The sequence below is a fragment of the Convolutriloba macropyga genome, chromosome 7, assembly GCF_964194025.1.
Source record: "Convolutriloba macropyga chromosome 7, txConMacr16.3, whole genome shotgun sequence".
In the NCBI taxonomy this organism is placed as follows: Eukaryota; Metazoa; Xenacoelomorpha; order Acoela; family Convolutidae; genus Convolutriloba; species Convolutriloba macropyga.
In genome coordinates this window covers 67550807-67576567 of record NC_134474.1, presented here as the reverse complement: position 1 = coordinate 67576567, position 25761 = coordinate 67550807, and the positions used below count along the sequence as shown (strand labels likewise).

Genomic DNA, 25761 nt, shown 5'->3' with positions numbered 1-25761 from the left:
GTTTCTCAATTCTGGTATTTTAATTGTTTACAATCTCTAAATTGTTGAGCTGTCGAAATTCGTAATCTTTTTGAATGTTCTGTAATGATTATTTGAACCTGCTGTACGTTCAATATGTTGTTTTCAGCAAACCAGCAGTGTCTCGAGAGGTATTTATTAGGTACGCAAAGTTTCTACTAAGATTGACAAACACTCCTTGTCCAGATGTGTCTCTATTTGAATTATTTCTTGAAAAATGTTTGATAACTGATGCGAGAATGAGTCACAATTAGATATACTCGTTTATTTACAACTTGAGGCTCAATGTTCTTCGTAATGGAAATCTTTTGCAATTTTTACCTAAATGCGTTCAGCTTGAGAAGAAATTGCCATTCCTATACTGTCCTCACTTTAAACTATTTAGTGCTTCGGGCCTTCATTGCGAAAGCTTTGCACCCTCCCGTCTTTTGACCCACCCCATTTGTGTGCCGGCCCTTCATCCAGAGAGGCTTGCTTGCCTAAGCTGCAACAACCAAAGTCGGTCCACGCCAGTCGCTCGAAAGAAATTGGTGCAGTATTTGTCCGAGAGTTGTCGGTTGAGCGAAACCTACTCATTAACCTTAAAAAATTGCAAACGGAATTCTTAATATAGTTGTATGCTATTTAAAAACTGAAAACGAATTTGAAACTGAAAACTAATTTCTACCATAAAGTACTCAATATTTTTATGGTTGTTTAAAATTTATTATTTTAAAGTAATCTCTTAAAAAGGTAAAAACTACAATTTCACATATTTTTTATTAATTTATGTACAAGTGAGTAATATGAGTTCATAATAGCTGTTATGAAATGATAGTTGGTTAAATTTTTAATGAACGAAAACCAAAATCAACGAATACATGCAATTGTCCCGACTTCTTCTAAGCTTCATCAGCACTGAAGTCAAATTGATTTTTTAGAATTGTGACAATGAAGTTTTGGTTGTGATTGTTTTTGTTAAAATTTTTGCAAAAGCTGATTCGAAGGACACGAACCATTAAAAAATTTAATAATTTCGGATTACGATAATGTAGAGAGATTATTCACTAAAACGACAACAGATGACGCAATTGTTGGATGACATGTACAAATATTCAAGCCCCAAAATGTTTGAAGTATGCGTTGAAGTTGTCTTGAGAAGCACACTGCTTGATCATTTCAATTCGTTATACAACTCGTGTTGTTTTTAACTCTCAGATCTGAATCTGTCTCTTTGAGCTGAACTTGCTTTTTTACCAGGGCGTCTAATTAGTGTTCAAAATTTTGTTTTGTGGAAAGTGAATGACCGTGTTCATGCCTGTTTGATGGTCCTAAAGGAGCTGAAAATCTGTATTTCTAATTTCTTTTCAGTAAGAATAATTAATATTTGTAGATGTAAGTTCTAGGCGCACATATCGCATATACTGTACTGATTTGCCCTAAAAGAACGAAAGTCTGTACCGAAAAAAATATGGCTGGAATACAATATTCATGTTTTTTAATCCGCGAGCAATAATCGCCTTGAGCATTAGGTTAACAAATATTGTTACTGATTTGCTTCGTGCAATAAAATGAGAAGAGGGGAAGCGAAGCTAAAAGAGGGAGGAGTAGCAGAGGAAAAGATATTGAAAATAGGTCAATGACCTCTAAATGGGGAGGAAATACAGGCGCCGTCTTATCGTGAATGGGAAATGAATGGTCTTACTTATATATTCAGCCTACTGGTCTCTGGAGTACATTAAACTTTCTGCGCTGGCGAGGGGGGTTACGAAATAAATAGCGCGCAATCCGGTAACAACGGCAGAGAATTAAACAAAAGATCTCAATTATATTGATTTTACAATCAAATGACAGCGGCCCTTTTTCCTCCGTCTTACTGGGAATTTTTTCTTCTGTGGAAAATAAGTTGCTTTGTGTTGTAAATAAAAGCGTTACTTTTGAATTGCGTGCATAGAATTGCCCCATTTTAAATTTTGCCTTTTCTCAATCAAAGGTTATTGTCTGACTGAAGACGTTGTGTTCGCATTGAGAGCTAGAATCGAGTTGGCAACTTTTGATTGGTTGATAAATATAAGAAAAAGGGGAAAAGTGGGGTGTTAGAATTAAAAATATCTGTTTCTAAGCCGCTCAGAATTGTAGTTCATGTGACTTATTACAGCAAGTAATGGAACATTGAGTTCATCTCAGTAGAAATCCATTTAATTGATTAAAGCACAATGGAGAACTTAGGCAACCTAATACTTTTCAAATTTATTTTGCTATCCTGCACCCTATTAAAGGGCCGTTTAAGTTCAGGGTTTGATTTGTAGTTGACAGCTGGAAAATATTTATTTTTATTATTATCTACCGACTTGCTATAAACTTACACAAAGAGCTGCTTCGTTATGGTGGAGATAGGGATTCCACACGTAGAAAAAATTTATTAGATTTTGTTTCATTCTTATACCGACCTTAAACTTACCACGTTAGACGACAATATAATTAAAATTACGTTAAACATGTGCTGTGGTACGACAATTTTAAATTTGCGGCTTTCGACGACTACATAATTAGAGACGAGCGTTTTTGCGTTCATTTCCAATATTTGAAACATGTTTTATGTTGATCTCTAACTTGCAATTTTTGATTAGTTAATCATTCGAAACGATGGTCTTCCTATCAATTCCAATGTTTTAAGAATATATTATGTGGATCTTAAATTTGAAAATTTTGACGATTTAATCATTCGAGACGATGGTCTTCCTATCATTTCCAATGTTTTAAGAATATATTATGTGGATCTTAAATTTGAAAATTTTGACGATTTAATCATTCGAGACGATGGTCTTCCTATCAATTCCAATGTTTTAAGAATATATTATGTGGATCTTAAACTTGAAAATTTTGACGATTTAATCATTCGAGACGATGGTCTTCCTATCATTTCCAATGTTTTAAGAATATATTATGTGGATCTTAAACTTGAAAATTTTGACGATTTAATCATTCGAGACGATGGTCTTCCTATCATTTCCAATGTTTTAAGAATATGTTATGTGGATCTTAAACTTGAAAAGTTTGACGATTTAATCATTCGAGACGATGGTCTTCCTATCAATTCCAATGTTTTAAGAATATATTATGTGGATCTTAAACTTGAAAATTTTGACGATTTAATCATTCGAGACGATGGTCTTACTATCATTTCCAATGTTTTACGAATATATTATGAGGATCTTAAACTTGCAACATTCGATGATTACATAATCTTTTCCAATGTTTTAAAAATATATTATGGTGATCTTAAACTTGCAACATTCGATGATTACATCGTTCAAGACGATGGTCTTGCTTTGATTTCGATAGTCTTGCTGTCTTTGCTTATGTTTTAAACAAATTTTAGTGCGATCTTAAACTTGCAACATTTGATTATTAAAAAGTTCGAAACGATGGTATTTGCTTTTGTTTCCAATGTTTTAAACATATTTTATGTCGATCTTAAACTTGCAACATTCGATGATTACATTATTCGAGACGATGGTCTTGCTATCATTTCCAATGTTGGAAACATATTTTATGTTAATCTTAAACTTGCATCTTTTGATGATTTTATCATTAGAGACGATGGTCTTGCTATCAATTCAAATGTTTTAAAAATATATTATGGCGATCTTAAACTTACAACATTCGATGATTACATCATTCAAGACGATGGTCTTGCTTTGATTTCGATGGTATTGTCATCATTTCCAATGTATTAAACATATTTTATGTCGATCTTAAACTTGCAACATTCGATGATTACATTATTCTAGACGATGGTCTTGCTATCATTTCCAATGTTTGAAACATTTTATGTCGATCTTAAACTTGCAACTTTTGATTATTTTATCATTCGAGACGATGGTCTTGCTATCATTTCCAATATTTGAAACATGTTTTATGTTGATCTTAAACTTGCAACATTTGATGATTTTATCATTCGACACAATGGTCTTGCTTTCATTCCCAATGTCTTAAAAATATATAATGGTGATCTTAAGCTTGCAACATTTGATTACATCATTCGAGACGATGGTACTGTATATGTTTTGTCTTTATCGTCCCTTAGTCGTGATCATTTTTTACCGCTTATCCGAGTTTTGGGATGATACTTCTACATCACATCAGATCGACGAAAAACAGAAATCTTCAGGAAGCATATCCTCAAAAAATGCTGAATTAAATAGGACAATATCTACTACACCAAGATACTGCAGTGAACTGTGAAAAGTAGTAAAATTTATCATTTAGTGTGAGTTAAAAAAGTAATATTTTTAAATAAAGATTGGATCAATTCTGTTTTGGCCTCCTGTTATTAAAATAGATACGCCCAGCTTAGTGGGCGTATCCTTTATATGACCGCCAGGAAAACCTGTTCTTTTTAAGTGCTCTGAAACAAAGTTTTAGGCAATTATTTGGGTTGTGTTGATTTTGAAGGTGATTTTTACCTTGATCATTTTTAATTGCTCTCAGAAGAATTTATATCCATTATATTAGCCCTGCTGATCTTTTTCTTTTTATGCGATTTATTGCACTAACGTTTTCTCTCCTGTCAAACAATTTTTTGATTTTTAAAAAACAATAAAATTTACTGAGACCAAAATTCGTAGTTTGAAGAGCACGTCTTGGAGTTGTAAGTGATTTAGATACCCGTCTCCCCTTTTATGCCCCGCACCCTCACCCCCCCCCCCACCCCCCCCCCCGTGAAGATAGGCTCCTTAAGCTTCCTGAGCCAACGCCTCCCAGTTGCTTGAAAGCAATCCAAAACCAGTCTGTTGTTTTTTCGTCTGGCGGATCAAGTTCCGTCCTTAGAACCGAGAGAAATTGTTGATGCCCGATATCAATAGTTCTGTCTTTCTGCGGGGGGGGGGGGGGGGGGGGGGAGTTGACCCAACAAAAAATTAAAAAGAAAATTTTTTGAAATGTTCCCCCCCACTTGCTTATGATGATGAGCACCCATGGGACCACAACCTCAAGAATTTTCTCCCACAACCTCAAGAATTTTTCTCTCACAACCTCAAGAATTTTTCTCACAACCTCAAGAATTTTTTTCTCTCACAATCTCAAGAATTTTTCCACAAGTTTTGTCCACCTTCTGTTGCTGCAATAAATACATCGCAACAATTTACATCATAGCAAAAGTTATAGTTAATGTTAGAGTCATAGTCACGTGACAAAAGAAAAAAAGGACTAAAACAGCAACAGAACACTCACGCAACAAACATGAAATAATAATTATTTGAGTTAAGAACAGTTCTCTAGTATTGATTCATAACGCCCTCAGCTTTTTCAACGTCAGGTGTTAATTTTCTAGTAAACTAGAACCCTTAGTTTGTTGAAACATCAGACAAAGTTTCCTTTCATTTCTTTGAAAAACTCGTACAATATTTTCGCTAGAGATGCCTTGAGGCTGCTACTTTTTCTGTTACGTTTGTGTGCATGCTGTGTTTGAGATCTTACAAGCTGAGTTACTTTTGTTTTGGTCCTTGAAAGTTTGAGTTGCAACAGCGTGGAAATAGATAAAATAACGGATCAGCTTAACCATGTTTTCTGTGTAAGTGGAAAAGTGTAAACGACATCTTTTTTGAATCATCAAAATTTCATGCTTTTTTCACACCTTAGCACGAAAAGTTGTGACGAAAAATTACTAAAACATAGCAGGACAAGTCCTGGCGTACAATTCAAAGAATTTTCATTGACTAAACAGAAAACTAGACCTAGAAGGGTTTATGAATGGATTCGAAAAACCAAAATTTTAGAAAAAAATTCGATCCAAAAAAACGAAAAAAACAAAGTCAAATTGCCGCATGTGAACAAAAAACCACTAGCGAGAAAGCGAATTTTTGTTCAAACACCGTTTTCTCACTCTACTTTAAATTTGGAGCGAAAAAAAATTCACGCCGCAAAACCACTCGCTTTTTCGCTCCACTTCCTGTTTCTGCGTGACCAAATTCACTACTCCAATTTGACTTCAAAAATCAGGAAAATGTGTGAACAGATTATTAAAAAAAGACAGCGCCCCAATACAATTCAAATTCTTTGAATTGTAAAAAATTAGGAGCGCTATAATAGCCGGCTGAGAAGATGAGGCGGCTATTAATTAAAAAAACTGAATGCTGCATTCATGGACGTTCGTTGTGGGTTTATGCTGGGTTTATAATATATACTTTGTATTGGATGAGTACAGTGGTACTTCCACGCTATGTCACTCATACCTCTCATAATTTTAGGTTACGTAATTTTCTGTGAAGTCACTGATACACTGATAAACTCTGTCGTTTATCAAGAACCGTGTCACGGTTGGAGATGTTAGGTCATTATTTCAAGGTGGTCTCGAAGCGGAATCACGCACCTTTGTGTAAAAAATGCATTTTGCAAATTTCAAAAAGCCGGAATTCCGGGATTTTCTATTTTGAAAGCAAACGCAACACATGGGTGAAAAAACTTCTAGGGATGTGTTCTTTTAACATTTGTTTGCTTTCAATATCTTGTTAGTTAGACCATTTTGTCTTACAACTTTATAGCACGTGAAAAGCGCATAATCGGGCTGTTAAGTTTTCCCCCTATTTCAAAACACTAAGATGAAACTTGATTTATTTTGGTTCTCTAAATAGGTTGGAGCACAAACCTTAGGCCTCTGGGTTTTTCTGGGCACTCGGGTAAAAGCTTCCTGGCGAGGGGCACTAACTCCCTCGTTCAGCTAAGATTGTTCTATCATATTTTTAGGGAATCAAGAGTAAAAAAAATAGTCAAGCACGAAATCTAGAGATAGCTCAACTTAGTCGATTAGTTTTCAATTAAGTCTTAGAAACACGTGGAAAAAACGTACGCAATAGAAATGTTTTTCTGTGCATTTTTCTAAGTTTTTTGCTCACTTAGTCGACCTGCTAAGTATTAATTTTGCGTGTGCAACTTAGTTGCCCTACTTAGTCCACCTTTCGCACTAGCAAAATCTCACTTCTGACTCTTTTTCAAGTGTTGACAAAAAGCGCCTAATTTTTCTACCCTTTGATTCTCTAAATACGAAATCTATTGCCCTCCCCTCCCCCAGTGTTTTTTATGACCCCCAGTTGCAAATTTTATGTTGTTATATTGCACGTTACTCTGTAAGAAAATAGCACGTGCGTCTGGGGGTCATAAAAGATTTATGCTAAGCTGTGGGGCCGAAACAGATTAGATCCTAAATACGTTGGAACATAAATCTTAGTTGCCCGAAAGTCTAAGGCGCACAACTTGAGATCCTAAAACGTATCGGACAAAATGCAATGTCTTATGGTAATCATCTTAGTCTCCGTCTATAATTGATTTCACAAAGTTGCTTTGGCAATCTGGGGTATTTAAGAAGCCATATTTATGAAATTTTGAGGTTGAATGGACAAATCAGAAGACGATATAATAGTGCTGGACCAGTATCATGTCTTAATCTACTCCCTCTGTCTTTGCTCAGTTGTGCTGTTTGTCTGGTTTCTCTATCAGATGATAACTAACCCAGAGAGGTTCGTGAGGTCTCTAAACGAGAACCAGAGATTGGGACAAGATGCCATTCTGGGAGGAAGGGAGGGATTCCCATCTGTCAATTACTCCTCGGATGATTTGGGAAGCATGCAGGTGGTGGATATTCCGTTCACTCACTCCATGCAATTGATAGGAGGATCACAGACTAGTAAGTTGGAAATTATTTCCTTTTCAACCGTTAGAATATGAGGGCCCGTTCACCAAGATATTTGTGGAAATGATTTGTAGTGGCCAGTCCCACCTCTATCGCTTAAAAGGCCCAAGTGAACAATTATCGGATCTTTTCCGTTTGTGCCCTGTTGGGTTATGGACTTTCGCAAGCGGAATAAAAAGCGTTTTTAACTAAGTAAAAGAATTAATTTCTCAAAAAATGAGAGAATAACAAAATGATATTTTACAGTAGAATTTAGAGATTTACAGGAGAGATCTGATTATTAGATCAAGATGGTGATTTGAATTTGGGGATGAAAAAGGACTCAAAAATCAGCTGTATATATACCCATTATCAGTGTGAAAAAGTCAAGATACAAAACTAATCTTAGCACCGTGATTTATAGTGGGGGTCGCAAGGGTTACCCAATATGGTTTGCTTCTGCAAATCAGTCGCAAAGGGAACCATAAATGGAATGCATTTGCACTTTTCTGAGAATTCATTCACACTTCCGGAGATATCATCATCATTTAATACATGCTGGGAAGATTTTACATCAATTAATCTAACTCTAATAATAGTTATCTAGATTCACCAATTTGAACCGAATATTGATTCTCAGCACCATTTCTTGACGATTCATTTATATAATTTCTTTGATCAAAATCATATTGCTTGTCTTTCTAATCTGGTAAGTCAAACTTTCTTTCTAATTCTCACTAAGTTTAAGACTATAGTTTGATCGATATTCTAACACCCCCACTCAGACTTGAGCTGATTGCGTAGAGTCTGTTCCCATCAAAACTGCTCTGAATGTTTCCACTTTCGAAACGGGTAAGGACTTTGTGAAGATGTCCGCTGCCATTTTGTCTGTAGGAACGTAATGAATTGAAATAGTCCCATCCTCTGTTTTGTCCCGGATGAAGTGAAACTTTGTTTCGATGTGCTTGCTCCTTTTGTGCATGACTGGGTTTTGGCAGAGTCTGATACAACTTTGGTTGTCTTCTCCAATTGCTATTGGACGTTTCTGTTGGATGCCAAAATCCTCTAGAAGTTGTTTCAGGTAAAGTGCTTCCTGAACTGCTGCTGCCATGCCCTGATATTCTGCTTCTGATGAAGAAAGAGCAACTGTGGCCTGCTTCTTGACACCCCAGCTGAGTGCTGCGCCACGTCCGATGAGCTTGAAGTAATAGCCCGTTGTTGATTTTCTGTCGTTCACGTCTCCAGACCAGTCTGCATCACTTTCCCCCACTAAATCATAACTAGCCTCTTTTGTGTAAGTAAGTTTTAAACCTTTTGAACCTTGAAGATATCGCAGAAGTCGTTTTCCGCACATCCAGTGTTGATTGGTAGGTGCATTCATGTGTCTGGACAGAATGTTGACTGTGAACATGATGTCTGGCCTCGTCTGTTTGGCCAGATACAGAAGTGATCCAACCAAGCTTCTGTAGATCCTCTGGTCCACTTCTTCGTCTCCGTTCTGTGCTGTCTGAAGTTTCAAATTCAAATCAGCTGGAGTTCTTGAGGGTTTGCATTGATCCATTTGAAACCGCTCAAGCATTGTTTCTATGTAGCGTTCTTGGTCGACTGTGACTTTGCCCTCTTCTCGTCTGATTCTTAGACCCAGAAACCAGTGTAGTCTCCCTCTGTCTTCCATGTGAAAGGTTGCTTCTAGTGCCTTCTTGACATCAGAGACCACTGTCATACTTCTTGATGCTACTATGATGTCGTCAACCCAGACCAAGATGAAGGTGTGATCCTCTGCTTCTGATCTTGCGAACAAGCAGTGATCGTTCCTGCTTCTGGTGAACCCCTGTCTCAGTAGGAAGTTTGCCAGCTCTTTGTACCAGTTGTTAGCAGCCTGTTTCAAACCATAAATTGATTTATTTAGTCGACATACTAACTTCTCCCCATCTGATCCGCGTTTTACAAACTCCTGTGGCTGTTCCAGATACACTTCTTCCTCGATTGGTGAGTGCAGGAAAGCAGTCTTGACATCAAATTGGTGCATCACATGGCCTTGCTTCGCTGATAGCTGAAGTAGAATCCTGAATGTCTCTGGCTTACAGGTAGGCGCAAAAGTCTCAAAGTAGTCCAGTCCTTCCACTTGTTTGAAGCCTTTCGCCACATAGCGCGCTTTGTATTTGTCCACTTGACCACTGGGTCCCAATTTCACTTTGTAAACCCATTTGCCCGGTATGACGTCCCTGTCTGTGGGTGGTCTCACTAGGTTCCAAGTCTCGTTGTCTTGGAGTGCCTTGACCTCGTCCTTCATTGCCCGGTGCCACTGGTCCCAATCGTCACCTTGCTTGGCTTCGTAGACTGTTTTGGGTTCCACATAGTCGCCCTCAGTCACAGCAAGATGGGTCCTGACTTCTCCAAAAACTTGCGGAACATTCCTTGCTCGTGTCCCTCGTCTGGGCTCTGCTCTGTCCGCGTGTTCCAGTGCATCTTCATTGAAGCCAACTGTCTCTAACTGTGAGAAGTCTTCTGTGTCACTGTCTTCCAGTGAATCTGAGTCTCTGTGACTCCCTCTTGTTGCAGTAGATTCTTCATCTAGTGCTGTTTCTCCAACATCCGAGGCCTCTTGTCTGTGTTGTTTCTTGAGTATTCACGCTCCCTGCGTCATGCCACTCCTCCTTTATTGCAGTAGATGTGTCCTGTCGTTCTCTGTTGTCATCGTCTTGATGACCATCATCTGGGTGCCAGATTCCCAGTTCCGACCCATCATCTAGTAGGTCCGCCGTTTCTTTGTTGTCAGGAATTGAGCCCACTTCAGACTCCTTGATGATCACATCTCGAACTGCCATCACCTTGCGTGTGTTGGGTATGTACACCAGGTATCCGTTTTCTCCTTCAGTGTAACCCACAAACTTTCCTTCCAGTGCCTTGGGTTCAAGTTTGCTGACTTCTCTGTCCCTCTTCCTCATGAAGACTGTGCAACCAAAAATAGATAATTTACTAATTGGAAGCTTAGGTTTTATACCTCTCATCAGCTCTGCTGGGCATTTTTCTTCTCCTCGTCTCACAACCAAGTTTCTGATCCTTGCTGCGTGAAGAATTGCTGCTCCCCACATCATCTTTGGAAGTCCTGAGTCAATGAGCAAACATCTTGCCATCTCCAGCAGTGTCCTGTTGCACTTCTCAGCTAACCCATTCTGTTGTGGCGTCTCTGGTATGGTCTTCTCCTGTAGAATGCCTGCATCTAAGCAGTACGTCTCGAACTGCTCTGAGAGAAACTCCTTCGCATTGTCTTGCCTCAGCTTCTTGGGCGTCCCCACACTGAGAACAAATTTCTTCAGGCTGGCCAGTGCTTCACTCTTTGCCTTAAGCAAGTCCACAAACACAAACTTCGTGTATTGGTCTGCAAACACTATGCAGAACCGGAACCCTGACAGTGACTCTACTCTGAAAGGTCCCATCACGTCTGTGAACACCCTCTCCAGCTTCTCTTCTGCTTGGGTCTCTGCCACTCTTGGTACTGGAGTCTTTGTGATCTTGGCCAATGCACACACATTGCATACATCATCGAGTTCCCCCACTGTCTCTGGTGCATTCCTGACCACATCCGCTTGATTCAAATGACCCAATCGTCTGTGCCACTTCCTTGCACTGTCAAGTTTCACGCTGTTGGAACTCATCTTGAATTCTAGAACGCTGCAGGGTAAGTAAAACAAATTATTTTCTTGTGTTAGTTTTACCCGAGTTCCCTTCTGGAGTTTCATGCAGCTGTTTCCTCTCTCGAAAGTGAAGCTATGTCCCCACTCCGTGCATCTTGAGACTGATAGGAGGTTTGAAGAATAGTCCGGCACACACAGAACATTTTTGAGTTCGCATTGGAATTCCCCTTTGTTTGAGGGTATGCTGATCCTCACACAGCCTCTGCCCACCACTCTGGAAGCCTCTCCGTTGGGATTTCTGACCACTGATTGAATGGGCACAAAGTCCAGAAACTCATCGATGTTCGTCACTATGTGATCTGTACAACCACTGTCCACTAGCATGCCTGCTGTCTTCCACTGGGTAAGAGCTGCCCAGCATTCCTCGTCTGGTGTAGCCAATGTTGGACCCATTGCCACTGACTCATGTTTGCCTCCATCTCTTTGTCTCTTGCATGCCCTGTCTAGGTGACCCTTCTCACCACACTTGCTGCATTGTGCTGTCTCCTTCCTCCTGCAGTCCTTGGCAAAGTGTCCAGGGATCCCACACACAAAGCAGTTTCCTTTCTTGGGTCCCTTCTTGAAGTCACGCTTCACTGTCAGTGCCACTGAACCACTTTGTCCCTTGTGTCTCTGCACCGTGCTCTCATGAAAGTTCTGCAGCCTTTTCCTCAACTCTGTGAAGTTCGTTGCCGGGTTGAAGCTTTCCTGTATAACAAAACTTTCATACCTCATTGGCAGACCATTGAGGACCAAGGCGTTGAAGAGGGTCTCTGAGACTGCTTCCCCTGCTTCTTGTAGCCTTGTGAGCAACTCCTGTCCTCTGATGAAGAAGCTGTCCAAATCCTCAGAATCCTCGAGCTGCAGTCGAGCAAGCTGTGCCACTAAAGTCACCACTGTCGGCGTCTCCACACTCTGAAATCTCTCTTGCAAAAGCTTCCAAGCCTTTGCTCCATCTCCAATGCCGTCATCTCCCACACAGTCATGTCTCATCAGCATGAGGGTTGTTGCATCTAGAGTCAGTGCCAGATGGCACCACACATTGTTCCGCTTCTCCTTGATGTCTGCAACTTCCATCTCATATGCATCCTTCAGCACCTTGTGGTTCTTCTCATCATTGGTTGCCCCATTGGCCAGTGGCGCAGGCTCATTGGGTTGCTCCTCTGTCCCCAGTAGTGATTTGTAGAGTCCCTTCGTCTGCATCATCGCCACAAATCTTGTGCTCCAGATTGGAAAGTCCTGTGCCTTTCCTGTGTAGGTCAGCAGCTTCACTGTCTGTTGATCCATTGAAGTTTGAGCAGGCAAAACAGTTGTGAAAAGAAAAGGTACTAAGCAGAAAAGGATTATGACTGTCAACAACAAATTAGTTTTGTTTTGGAAATTAATTTTATGACTTAGAAAATTGCTGGGCCCATAACCTGTTGGGTTATGGACTTTCGCAAGCGGAATAAAAAGCGTTTTTAACTAAGTAAAAGAATTAATTTCTCAAAAAATGAGAGAATAACAAAATGATATTTTACAGTAGAATTTAGAGATTTACAGGAGAGATCTGATTATTAGATCAAGATGGTGATTTGAATTTGGGGATGAAAAAGGACTCAAAAATCAGCTGTATATATACCCATTATCAGTGTGAAAAAGTCAAGATACAAAACTAATCTTAGCACCGTGATTTATAGTGGGGGTCGCAAGGGTTACCCAATATGGTTTGCTTCTGCAAATCAGTCGCAAAGGGAACCATAAATGGAATGCATTTGCACTTTTCTGAGAATTCATTCACACTTCCGGAGATATCATCATCATTTAATACATGCTGGGAAGATTTTACATCAATTAATCTAACTCTAATAATAGTTATCTAGATTCACCAATTTGAACCGAATATTGATTCTCAGCACCATTTCTTGACGATTCATTTATATAATTTCTTTGATCAAAATCATATTGCTTGTCTTTCTAATCTGGTAAGTCAAACTTTCTTTCTAATTCTCACTAAGTTTAAGACTATAGTTTGATCGATATTCTAACATGCCCCCCCCCTCAAGCTTAGTGGGCGCATATTATTTGCACCCCCCCCCCCACCCAGACGCACGTGCAATATTTTTACATAATGATTTACTATGTAATGGCATGTGCTCTGTAACTGGGGGGAGCATAACGTACTGGGGGGGGGGCACAAACGGAAAAGATCCCATTATCAATGTAAAAACGCACAAGTTTGTTCACAGACCTATGACGTTTTGGGTTCTTTCCCATTATTCCTCTTCCATATGAGTGTAGGCATAGAACGAATAACCCCTCCCTCCATATGCCGTATATGTACTATGAGGGGGTGGGGTGTTGGCTATAACTAGAAAGACCTCATTTTTTTTATCACGTTATGACAAATAAATGCAGCAGGTTTGTAATTACGTTTCATCATTCTATGTCGCCAAAAGTACGTGAATTTGTGAATGTAGACGGCAGCGTTTAGAATTCGCAAGCATATATTTCATTTCCAGGTGTTTAACACGGGTGTAAAAGATTCCCAGACCGGAAGTCTAACCCGGGCCTTGTGGGTGAGAGCCACAAATCCTGACCGCTTGACCATCTGGGATGATAAATGTTCTATGTATTTCAGATAAGGTTCTGGTCTAGTAACAAACTCTTCAGAAACAGAAAATAAATAACCAAACTTGTGAACAAATATGAAACCCTTCGTCTTGCGAACCCAATTTTGGACATTGAGCTAGTAATTTTGGATTTATTTTGTTTGGCAACCAACTTCACAAAGTGCAGTTTATGACTCCCGGTTACAGTTTATTTGTTATACCGCACGTTACTATGTAAAAAGGTGCACTCGCTCGGGGATGTTAAGGTTTTACGCCCTATGAGATGGGGTTAAAACTGAATAGATCAATTTTGTTCATTTGAGGTGCTCGAGATATTATTGAATGGTCCCTAGACTTTTTTTTCACTTGTCCTTTGGCTGACAAACAAAATGGCTTGTGCGAGTCTATATATCATATAGGGCATAGAATATAGACTCTGCATACCTTTCGAACCAAGTCTTATTGATAAATTACTATCTTTAATATGCAGTATTGTGGCAAATATAAAAATTTGTTAATGGTAAAAAATGATAAAAAATAAAATGGCAAGAATAATGATGAAACGGAATTCAGCAGGAACATTGCCGGTGAGACGACAATAAACTATATCCAGCAACACACGCATACAACCTAGGTGAAAATGCGTCTAATAAGTGACTAAAAAGTTTTTTATTTGAAAAACAGTAAAAAGATGGAGAAGCTCCCAGACCGGGAATCCAACCCGGGCAGCGTTGGTAAGAACAACAAATTCTAACCGTGAAGAGCTATAGGCAGAAGTATTGTACAATGTGTAAAACAAGATGTTCAGAAAATTGGTGAAATTTACAGCCATGTCTCAGACAAAAGAGGCATTGAACTCTGCGTCGACGCTTCCACGACAAAAGTAAGGACGGAATTCTACTTTTCGATGCCATGAACTCATTCAACAGTCTTAACAGAGACCTTGCCTTAGAGAACAGCGCAAAACTGAGTGCATCACTTTATGCAGCTGCTATTATTCCGTATAACGCACCGTATAGACATTTTTATAGATGAAAAGGTGAACAATTCTTTAGGAATGTACAATTCAGGGCGACCCGATAGCAAGGCAATATATGGTTTAATTATTCTTCCACTCATAGATTTACTCAGAGATCAGAATATCACCCATAAGTGGTACGCCGATTACTTTATTGCTGCTGGTACCCCCAGTCCTTGAAAGTTGTACTGGAACCGCTCAATGAACAGGTAAACTCCTTTGCATACAAGTAATGAATTGTCATCTAATTACAAAACAGAAATAAGTAGAGTTAAAAAGCTTTTTCAGGTTCATCTTATATGGAATTGAGGTTCAGTGTCCTAGGGTCGGTCATAGGCTCAAATGAATGTTGCGAACAGTTCCTTAAAGAAAAGTCAAACGAATGTTCGTTCATGCTCCAGAAACTCGCGAAACACTAAGATGTCTCCTCATAATGTCTAAGTCTTACGCAAATGGAGTCCAACATAAACTCAGACTCATTGCAAGAACGCCGACACATTTTGGTGAGCTACTTTATGGCGCTGAAATTATATTTACAAACGACCTTGTCTCTTAATTTCTGAATCATGCTTCCTTCAAAGATTAGTGTCGAAATATCTTCTGTTGAGAACGTGGCCTAAACTTGTTATTATCCGAAGACAGGGAAGACGAGCATAAAGTTCTATTCAACACTGTGAACACCTCTGTGTCAAGCGCTCCGAACCCAGTTGTTATGCAAGAACAGTTCGCTGAGAACCAGAAAAGGGGTAGCTACAGACTCGCGAGAAAATTTCAGAGATATCTTGGATGAAACTCAGGCTTATTCTCTAGATCTCGCTAATGAAAGAGGAGCGTCGTAATGGCTGCTTAAGCTCTCGTTGAAAAGATGCAATTTCTCTTAGATACTGCTGGGATTCTGAAAATACCATCAACCTGTGCATTTGTAGAGACAATTAATGTAGCTCGTGTTGCATTGCTCAAAAGGCAGCTATACCGACACAGGGCAGACGAGAATAAAGATTTCTTCAACCCTTTGAACGCTTTGTGTCAAGTGCTCGGACCCAGTTTTTATGCAAGAAAAATTCGCTGAGATAACCAGAAAAGGGGTAGCTGCAGACTCACCAGAAAGTTTCACATATTAAGAGATATCTTTGATGAAACATGCTTATTCTCCAGATCTCGCTATTGAATGAGGAGCGCCGTAATGGCTGATTGAACTCTCGTTGAAAAGATGAACTTAACTTAGATACGGATGAGATTCTGTGAAATTATCATCAACCTGTGCATTTGTAGAGAATTTAATGTAGCTCCTGCTTTACATTGCTCAAAAGGTGGCTATGCCGACCTCAGGCTCAACTATATATGCAATTCTTGGTCGATTTGGCCAATTTGCTCGATGAAGTATTTGATAATATTGAAGTGGGTACCTGTCTTTAGACTTTGAAAGGAGAAACCTGCTCAAATAGAAGTACCACATTTGATGAGGACGCTCAATTAAATATCAAAGCAAATGGGCCATTCAAAAGTGTTTAATCCGTTTGCTAAAAGTTGTGTTAAAAGCATGCCGGATTCATAGAAAAATCACGAGACCGTAAAGAATTGAAGTGTAAACAAAGAGCAATTGTCATGAAGGCCGCCTTCTATCCATTGATCTTCATCTTCACTGGGGGAGCTAGAACGTCAACGTCGAAAGCAATACAGATGTTGGCAGCAAGAATCAGTGAAAAAAGAAGATTCATATTCTGAGGTGATTTCCTACATCATGACAAAACTTAGCTTTGGGCTGCGTACCTTCGTACTCTGCCTCCGTGACAAATGATAAATGCGCCAGCGTCCTGTTGTCGAAAATAAAGTACAAGTTTAGTCAGGCAACTTTTTCTTTCTTCTAGATACTTTTTGTCTTCAGGTTGGTACTTAGCTCTCAAACGCGTGGATTTCGACAATGAACGAATAGACTGCTATTGTATTTTATCTTTATGTAAGAGTTTTTTCAGCTTGCTTTTAAAATTAGTTTTGTGTTTGAATTTTTTCTGATTAATTGCTCTCGAACAAAGTTCGTAGCAATTATTGTAAACTAAACTTGTTGGTCTTTTTGTTAATGCTAATTTTTCTCTTGACCGTTTTCGCGCTTTTCTTCTAGAACATTCTAGGACTTCTCAAGTGACTTTTTTCACGCTTTCTGTTTTCATTTTAGAGTGATCTCTATTGTTCTCATTCCAAAGTAAAGCTTGTTGCTAAAATAAAATCGATTTCAGCATTACAAAAAGGGCCAGATAGCCGAGTGAACAGTGCTTCTGGTGAGGGATCGGGAGGTCTATGGTTCGAATCCCGGCGTGGTCAACTATTTTTGCACCCATAAAGAAAATTTTAATTAGGCTACAGTCCCTGAATTAAATTGCCTCGCCTCTCGTTCGAGAGCAATTTTTCCGACATTAGGCGGTTTATGTTTGATGTTTGTTGATAGGTTCTAGCGGAGTACGCTTTTCAGGTCGATTCGATGTGTCTTTGATAGCTTAAAACAACCATCTGACTCTGAGATCTGTTTACTCATTTTTTTAAATTTTTTTGTCAAAGTCAAATTTTATTAAGAAGTCAAATTGGAGTTTTGATTTTAGTCACATCAAAAGTGCAAAAAGCAAAAAAAAAACGGGTAGTTTCAATGAATGACGTTTTCAACTGCTCTTAAAATTGAGTAAGATAATGGTCTTCGAATTTTTAGTGTTCGAGGGCAACTTTCTTTCAAAAGGCGTTTTCACTTAAATCATTTTTTGTAAGGTTTTAGTGACCCTATCTAGATAATTATAGGACTAGTTTTTGTTTTCTTGTAGATTAGAGATTTTGAAATTTATAACATCAAAGTCTTTCTTTCTGTCCTATTAGTTTTTTCGGCTTTAGGATTCACTAACACGGTTTCCCTACCCTCGCTGTTTTTCTCTGTTGCTAGTTCATAATTGTTGAGTTTGATGAGGATAAATGAATTTGGCTAAGTGCAGTTTATACTGCTATTTTTGTCATTTTTCCTCTTTATTCTTTTCATTGCGCTTTTGATGAGCAAGTATTTTGGCGGCCAAGTAATTATCCGCTTGGCAATACTACAGCTTAACCCGGTTTAGAGAAAAAGAAACAATTCGCTCTATCGTACCATTTTTGCAGTTAAGATTTATGGAAGTCAAGACGTTTACACGAATAAATGGTTATACAGTGTTAATAATAATTCACAAAATAACTATACATCAGTTTGAGAGCTAATGTTCTCCTCTGCTTAAATCGGATAAAGACAACTGAGGTTGTTTTGTTGCAAATTTTTATGAGTATTTTTTTTCCAGCTACACTTGTATAGCAAATACTGCTAGGAGTAATTTTGATTAAGCAACTGTTGGAATCTGAAGGTGCCGTTGGTTGCAAAGTTTACTTTTCACTATCACGATAATGGTTCAAAACGCAAAATTTGCCAGACTTGTTTTTCTTATAAAAGCACTACTCTCGGTTCAGCTCGACATAAATTTATAGTCATTTTATACTAATAGAATGAAGCTAGTTTGTTCTGCTTATTTGTCAGTTCTTTGTTTTCATATCCTTTGATTTGACCCAAAAAGTTGTTTTACCTTTTCTATTAGTTCTGATTGTTGAGTGTATCGTATTGTTTTTACGTGCAACTCTCATACAATTTTCTGATTGCCAGTGTTGTCGACACTCAGATTTCTTTTCTACTAGATGATCTACAGATATAGTTTGCGCTGTGAGGTTGAACGTCTCTGGGAATGCGATTATATTTGCTCGAAGGGAATTTCAAATCGTACTTTTAGTGGAGTGTTTTGAATTTAGTTCGGTATGATTTTCTGCTCATAAACGAAGTGCGTAGTCATTAAATCAACCATGTCTTTTTTATTTGAATTGTTCTGGTGTTGAGTTGTAAAAAATTTGAATTGTATTGGTGCCCTCTTTTAAAAGATCTGTTCACACTTTTTTCGTCTTTTCCTTGTCAATGAGAAGTCCTGTTGGAGTAGTGGTTTTGGTGGAGTAATAAGAGGAGCAAAAACGTTAGTTCTAAAGCATGATTTTTTTGCAAACTGATTCTAAAGTTAAGTAGGAAAATGGTATTTAAACAGATTTTCGGTTTTTGAGAGATTTTTTTTCACGTGCTGCATTTTAACTTCTGTTTTCGCTGTCTTTCTCATTTTCTGTAAAAAATACTCTTAAACGTTGATACGTTCGTTCTATTGATGCTTAATTGCAGTTGTTTAAAAACCTCAAAAAGCAAATAATGGTTTTTCAACACTTATACGCTATTTGTCGTAATAAAATAAGTGAGTTTTTGTATTCTACCTGTTTTTATATTTCACGAATTCAGCACTAATTGTTTTCAAAATATGTTGACGATTTTTTTGTATTTTTGCATCTTTTATCATTCAGTTTATTGTTCTGTCACTTAGTCTTATCATGTACGGGTGTAATTGTCTCTCTTATCAGTCAGATGTTGATAAATTAAAAGGCTTTTTTCATATCTAGCGGTTTGCTCTTTGGTACGACTTGCTCTAAAATAGATTTTTCTTTTGCCTCTTTTTTGTCCTTTTTTGTTTTTGTCACTTAGTCTCATTAATGATAGGTATCAGTTGGCCTTTTTTAGTCAATTTTGAACTAATATTATGTTTTGAATTAGAAACTGAAGGTTTCAAGGACTTTTACACGACATGTTTTCAAGAACTGTTAGTTTAGATGTTGCGAGTTCTTGTAGTTGTTTTTGTTCTTTTTAAGTCTCTCTGATAGCAATCTTGGCTCACCTCCGGGCGAAGCATCGACCTTTTGTATTTAAAACAAATTTCAAAGGAGAAGGAGTATGGGTTCAATAAACAGGACTCTGGATAAAATTAAAGAAAAGGAGAGAAGGATAACGATTGGAACTAAGATTAGTTTCATTGGGAATTGCCAATCGTTTCAACAAGCAATCCAAGTTCCAGCTAAAACTGGTCAGTCCAATGACTAAAACACGAATACTATTCGACTCCACAAATAATCTCGGACCCAACGCGTAAATAGTTATAAGTGTTGCGATGAGCATTTGTTTTGTCATTTGAAAACACATACCAGCTTGGAGGTCGCTACGGTATGGGAAAATATAACATCCAGCAGTCACACCCAAACCAAGTCGTTTAATTTTCTACCTTAAATCGCTCTACTCATCAATTCTTCAAACTTACTAGTCACCCCAGATTTTTGAGCAAAAATTGAAAATGGGACTATATTAGCTTACCTACAATTATAAGTTATGGAAATAGCATGTATTTATGACTCACTGATTTAGGCCGAATAGCTATATTAAACTTCTACTCTTGATGCTAGGCAGCTAATTATTGATAGCACCTTTGAGCTAATTTTAATATGTTTTCAAATATATCGTTATTGCTTCTGTTGCTCAATTCTTAAAAACGTTTTCTAATACCTTATTTTTTTCCTCCGTTTTGGAGAACTAAATACAAAAAATGTTCTATAACATAGCTGTCAGTTTAGAAATGTTTCTCTGTTCATCCCTTTCTTTCGTTTACTTGCTTTTATTTGACTCTTTGGGTCAATTAACGGTTCCATTTTTGTCGTTTTTCTTTTCGGAAGTTTTTTCATTAGTAGCTTTTGGCTGTGACGATTTTATTACCTACGTTTTTATTGAAATATATCAAGTTTTTAAAAGAAGACCAACTGACCCAAATTAATTCTACGATCTTCGTTTGAGAGCTATTAATAAAGCATATACACTCTTAAGTTTCATGTCAAAGTGACCCGTTCTTTTCTCGGTGTCACGCTTTTTCACCCCTATTCATTTAACCCCGATTTATTCACCCCCTGTATCATGTAACCCCTATCATTTCACCGCGGCCCGTGGGATTTGATAAACTATCACAACCGAGTGGGATTAATTTATCCACTTAATTATGACAAAACATGCCTTTAATGTTGACTGCTAATTGGCGGGATGAAATGATAAAGGGGTGAAATGATAGAGGGGTGAATAAATCGGGGTTAAATGACAAGGGTTTCATTGAATAGGGGTGAAAAGAAGTAGACCCCATTTCTCAGACCCGGTTACTATCAACAAATTATCTGGTTTCCTAAATTCGACATCATATCAACAAGTACAAATGCATGTTTTCTGATAGTGCACTAATCATTTTGTGTAAATGTGGCATTTGTTCTATGCAAAAAAATTGTTTCAACTGAAACCAGTAAATAAAAGCATGTTAAAACCGGTCTTTATTGTTACAAATTGAGACTAATAGCATGACATCCCAATTTCTATCCTTTGGGCTTACATTGTAAAAGGCTGGCGTAATTTTTTTTTACCAGTAATAGGAGCTTATTTGAGCACGTAGATTTTTTTCCTTAAAACAATAGATTTTTTGTCCACAGGGAAAAAATCTATTGCATTAAGAAATTGCACAGTTAGATTAGAAACCAGGAAAAGCAGAAAAATGATCAATATGGTTTTAGAATGAGTGAATTTTGTTCAATTCATATATTTGCGAGATAAAAATGATGATTTCCAGTTTCATATCTTTATTATTTCTACAAAATACTATAGTGTTCTCGAGTTAGAAGAGTAGAAATATTTATAAATGCATGTCTTTGTGTTATCAGTTCGTCATATACGAGTGTGTGTAGAATTGTACCTACTTACGAACTATCAAATGTTGTCTGTTTATAAGTTCTGGTTTTGCAAATTGCTTCTTGAACAAAAGAAAGGTTTATCGAGAACTACTTAGCGGCTCGAGATGTTAAGACAAAATTTTGAGATGTCTTCTGCTGAGTCACTGTACCGCTCATAAAATACACAACCTGAAGTTTAAAAATGCTGAAAGTTCATGGAAGTCGGGCTGTATATGTCCTAGAAGTTCTGGCTATGTAATGAGGAACTTCTGGTACTGAAAACTTCCGCATTTCAAAACATGCACGTGCGTGTTTCAATCGAGCTTGCAATTTTCATCGTTCATTTTTGAGATACCCGGTTTGTTTAGATATCCATCTGGAAGCTAGTATCAAGCAACCTAAAGCCAATCCAGAATCAAATGACGATTCAGATTTGTCATTGAATTGTGGTACATCCTTCACTACAACTGTCGCCCAATCAGTACCTATCGAGCTTGTGAACAGGTTTCTCTCAAACTGCAGTTCACCTCACGCCATCAACCTGTTCAACACTTGTTCACACTTTTCCCAGTCTGAACACGACGAAGCTTGCCACTTTGACCTTGAGTTTGACCCTCAATTACTGCTGGAAACTTCAATGTTTTACCCGCTGGTTATGGTAACGATGCGAAATGACGAATCCAGTCAAAATGAAAAAGTGAAAGGCCTTCTTTCGGTGTACCATGTGAAAAATTTGGGCAATACGAGAAATTCTGCCCTGTTGTATCAGTTTTTGTTGTGTCAGAACAACGCGAGTTTCCCTCTTAAGAGGTTATACATGGGCGAAGAATTGTGCATTGTGTGTCAGGTTGAAAAAAGTGTGGTTTGTTTGTTGCCCTGTGGCCACAGGTGTGTTTGTTCAAACTGTTGTTTCCTAATCAAGGCTACCTGTCCTATCTGCAGAGGACAAGTCTCAAAGACTGTTTTTAGTAGACAGGATAGCAACGCTTTTTCAGTTTGAATTGTAAATTTTTGTCAAGTTTTGGAATATTTTACATTGAAATTTTGAAATCTATGCTATTTTGGCCCCCAGTGTTTTTATGCGTCTCAATATTATGTGATGTTATATAGCATGTTACGATGTAAAAAAAATAGAACGTGCGCCTGGGGGCGTAAAAGTTACATACCCACTAAGCTGGGGGAGCCGAAACAGAAAAGATTCTAATATTCCTCAAATGTGATTAAGGTTTTCTACTATGGTATTTAATATCATCTAATGGTGCTTGTTAACTTTTTTGATAATTGATTGAAATTATTCAGATGATAGTGTGAATTTAATTCATATCTTATAAAACAATTGATTTCAAACAGATATTCTGAGCGCTTAATTTTAGATGCAACTTGTTGACCGACTAGCTTAAAAGATCTATTTGACAACAGTGAATTCACACACTAGATTTCTGTGGTTTAAAGCCTGGAAACATATCAGGAAAAGTTAGAAATCAAATAATGTAAAATCAGATAGTCAAATTAAGAATCAATAAAATTAATTTAAAGCTTGAGCTTCAAAACACCTGATGTTTGTTTGTGAATATAGCGATTCGAGACAAAATCCAGTCAGTAAATTTCTCCGATAATATGTCGCAGATAAAATCAGTTACAAAAAAGTACCACGTACGCTTCTTAATTAGGCATACTTGACTAATACCTTCTGACGGTGTCAGAACAATTGACACAAATCCTTTTTACCCAATGCCATTATACCCAACATGCCGTTTTTACCCAATTCTAACTTTAATGTTCTCTATTGTTGATAGCGGCCTCAGCTTCTTAACCGGCTATTATAGCGCTCCTATTGTTTTCTGTTTACTTCGTCGAATAAAAATTTTTCGCTTTACCTTAGTTCACCGCCTGTTCAACATTTTGCGTGAAATCTCTTTGACTTCTCTAGGCTAGTTTCATTCTTCTCTCATTCTGCTGAAAACGCTTTTAGACAGCAGTTGCGCAGCAAGGCATTTCAAAATGAACAGAACCAGTATCAAAAAAACGAAGTCAGAAATAGAAACGGGATAAACCCATAAAGCCCAGTCTTAGATGCCCGTTTCTCGAACTTGGTTCTTATAAGTCTTAGTTACCATCTCTAATGCTTGTTGGTATTGATACTAGCTCCTGTATCGTCTCACTATGAAACAGGAGTATGTTCAACTACAAAATGACATCAAAATAGTTTGCACTTTAAAATTGTTTTTCTACAAAAATCATTTTTTCATTTTTAATAGCCGCCCTCATCTTCTCAGCCGGCTATTATAGCGCTCCTATTTTTTTTACAATACAAAGATTTTGAATTGTATTGGGTTTTTTTTAAGATCTGTTCACACATTTTCATGATTTTTGAAGTCAAATTGGAGTAGTGATTTTGGTCACGCCGAAACAGGAAATGGAGCGAAAAAGCGAGTGGTTTTGCGGCGTGAATTTTTTTCGCTCTAATTTTAAAGTAGAGTGAGAAAACGGTGTTTGAACAAAAATTCGGTTTCTCTGTAGTGGTTTTTTGTTCACATGCAGCAATTTCACTCTGATTTTTACTGTTTTTTCGATTTTTTGGATCGGATTTTTTTAAATGGTTTTCCCAATCCATTCACAGCTCATTCTAGGCCTGGTTTTTTGTTTGAATTAAATTTTCATTTCTCGCTAGTGGTTTTTTTGTTCACATGCGGCATTTTGACATTGATTTTTTGTTTTTTTTTTTCTTATTTTTTGATCTGATTTTTTTAAAATGGTTTTCTCAATTCACTCATAGTCCATTTTAGGTATAGTTTTTCTGTTAAGTCAATGAAAATTCTTTGACTTGTACGTCAGGACTTGTCCTGCTATGTTTTTTTTACTTCGTCGAATAAAAAAAATGTTTCGCTTTACCTCATTTTGCCGCTTTTTCAACATTTGGCGTGATATCTTTTTGACTTCTCTAGGCTAGTTTCTCTCTTCTCTCATTCTGCTAAAAGTGATTTTGAACATCAGTTGCTCAGCAAAGCAATTCAAAGTGAACAGAGTCAGTATAAAAAATTGAAGTCAGAAGTAGAAACGGGATAAACCCATAAAGCCCAATTTTAGACGCACGCTATTTGAACGTCGTTCCTATAAGTCTTAGTTACCATCTCTAATGCTTATTGGTATTGATAGTAGCCCCTGTAGCCTCTCTCTAAGAAACAGAAGTACCTTATGTTTAACTACGAAATGCCATCAAAATAAATCATAATTGTTTTTGTACAAAAATCTTTTTTTTTTCAATACCTATTCTTTCAATCCCAATCATGCTTATTGGAATCAACGGCGGCTATTTTCCGGCAATCTGCCGGGTATGTTTTTTCTTTCAAACCGATTCGTGGTTGTGAGAATTAACGGCGGCTATTTTCCGACGGGTGTGTTTAAAATTACCATTACGACCATGTAGCCGACTATATAATTAAATGGCCCGTGGGACTTGATATGAAACTATCACAACCGAACATTGGATAATTTAAAAAAAGAGATGAAAGATCATTGACTAAGTTGGCATTGGGTAAAACGGCAGTGGGTAAGTTGTCATGTAATCCTTTTGAATCACATGGATAATTAAACTATGCCTAAACGGTTCCTTCAATCCATTTAAAGCTTGGTGTCGAACAATAGTAGTATAAATAAGTATAGGTTATATGACGCTGCCTTAATTTCAGGTGTTTCTCGAAAACTTCGTAATTCCTGTGGATGTTGAACCTGAGTTCCACAGAAGTTTTTCCGCAATCCTGTAATTAAGACAGGCATTTTTCGAATTTACATATGCAGAAAATTCTGTTTTAATTTTATTTTTGGTTGTATACAGCTTCTCGCAATTAAATTTCTGTTACTGTCTACTTCGGCGCTCTCACCAATCTTTATTCTGAAAATGTTGTGCTTGTGGAATGCTTTGGGAACTTTGTCGGAACTAAAGTTCAATATGAAATAGATGCTAATCGCTCTAACTTTTTGCGTAACACAAAACGTTTCAAGTGCCGCGAAATTTGGCCGCGGCAATCCTTGGTTTGACTATGACTTAATCCACATTTACGGTTTGTTATTATTTCCAATGTTTTACGATAATAAGTGCTCAGTTATCCTCATTTGCTCCCTTATGTCCATTGTTGGTGAAACTTAGAGGATATAGACAAGATAGTTTCAGAGTTGTTTCAATATTTTGAGATT

At 37.7% G+C, this 25761-nt stretch overlaps 2 protein-coding genes across 2 annotated transcripts in view; both read left to right on the top strand.

Annotated features, from left to right (window-relative positions):
- Positions 1-25761, top strand: part of LOC142343277 (ovarian-specific serine/threonine-protein kinase Lok-like) — a 413485-nt gene that overhangs the window by 305643 nt on the left and 82081 nt on the right. The window lies entirely within an intron of this gene.
- On the top strand, positions 7236-22903 carry LOC142343275 (uncharacterized). The gene is made up of 2 exons (XM_075395065.1): positions 7236-7681; positions 21936-22903. The coding sequence occupies exons 1-2, from the start codon at positions 7390-7392 to the stop codon at positions 22565-22567; spliced, it is 924 nt and encodes a 307-aa protein (XP_075251180.1). The 5' UTR covers positions 7236-7389; the 3' UTR covers positions 22568-22903.

What these genes read in the sequence shown, in the direction of transcription:
- LOC142343275 (XM_075395065.1), top strand. Translation starts at nt 7,390, where the DNA reads ATGGACAAATCAGAAGACGATATAATAGTGCTGGACCAGTATCATGTC. An exon ending in GATAGGAGGATCACAGACTA is followed by an intron (nt 7,682 to 21,935) that starts GTAAGTTGGAAA and finishes CGGTTTGTTTAG; the next exon opens with ATATCCATCTGGAAGCTAGT.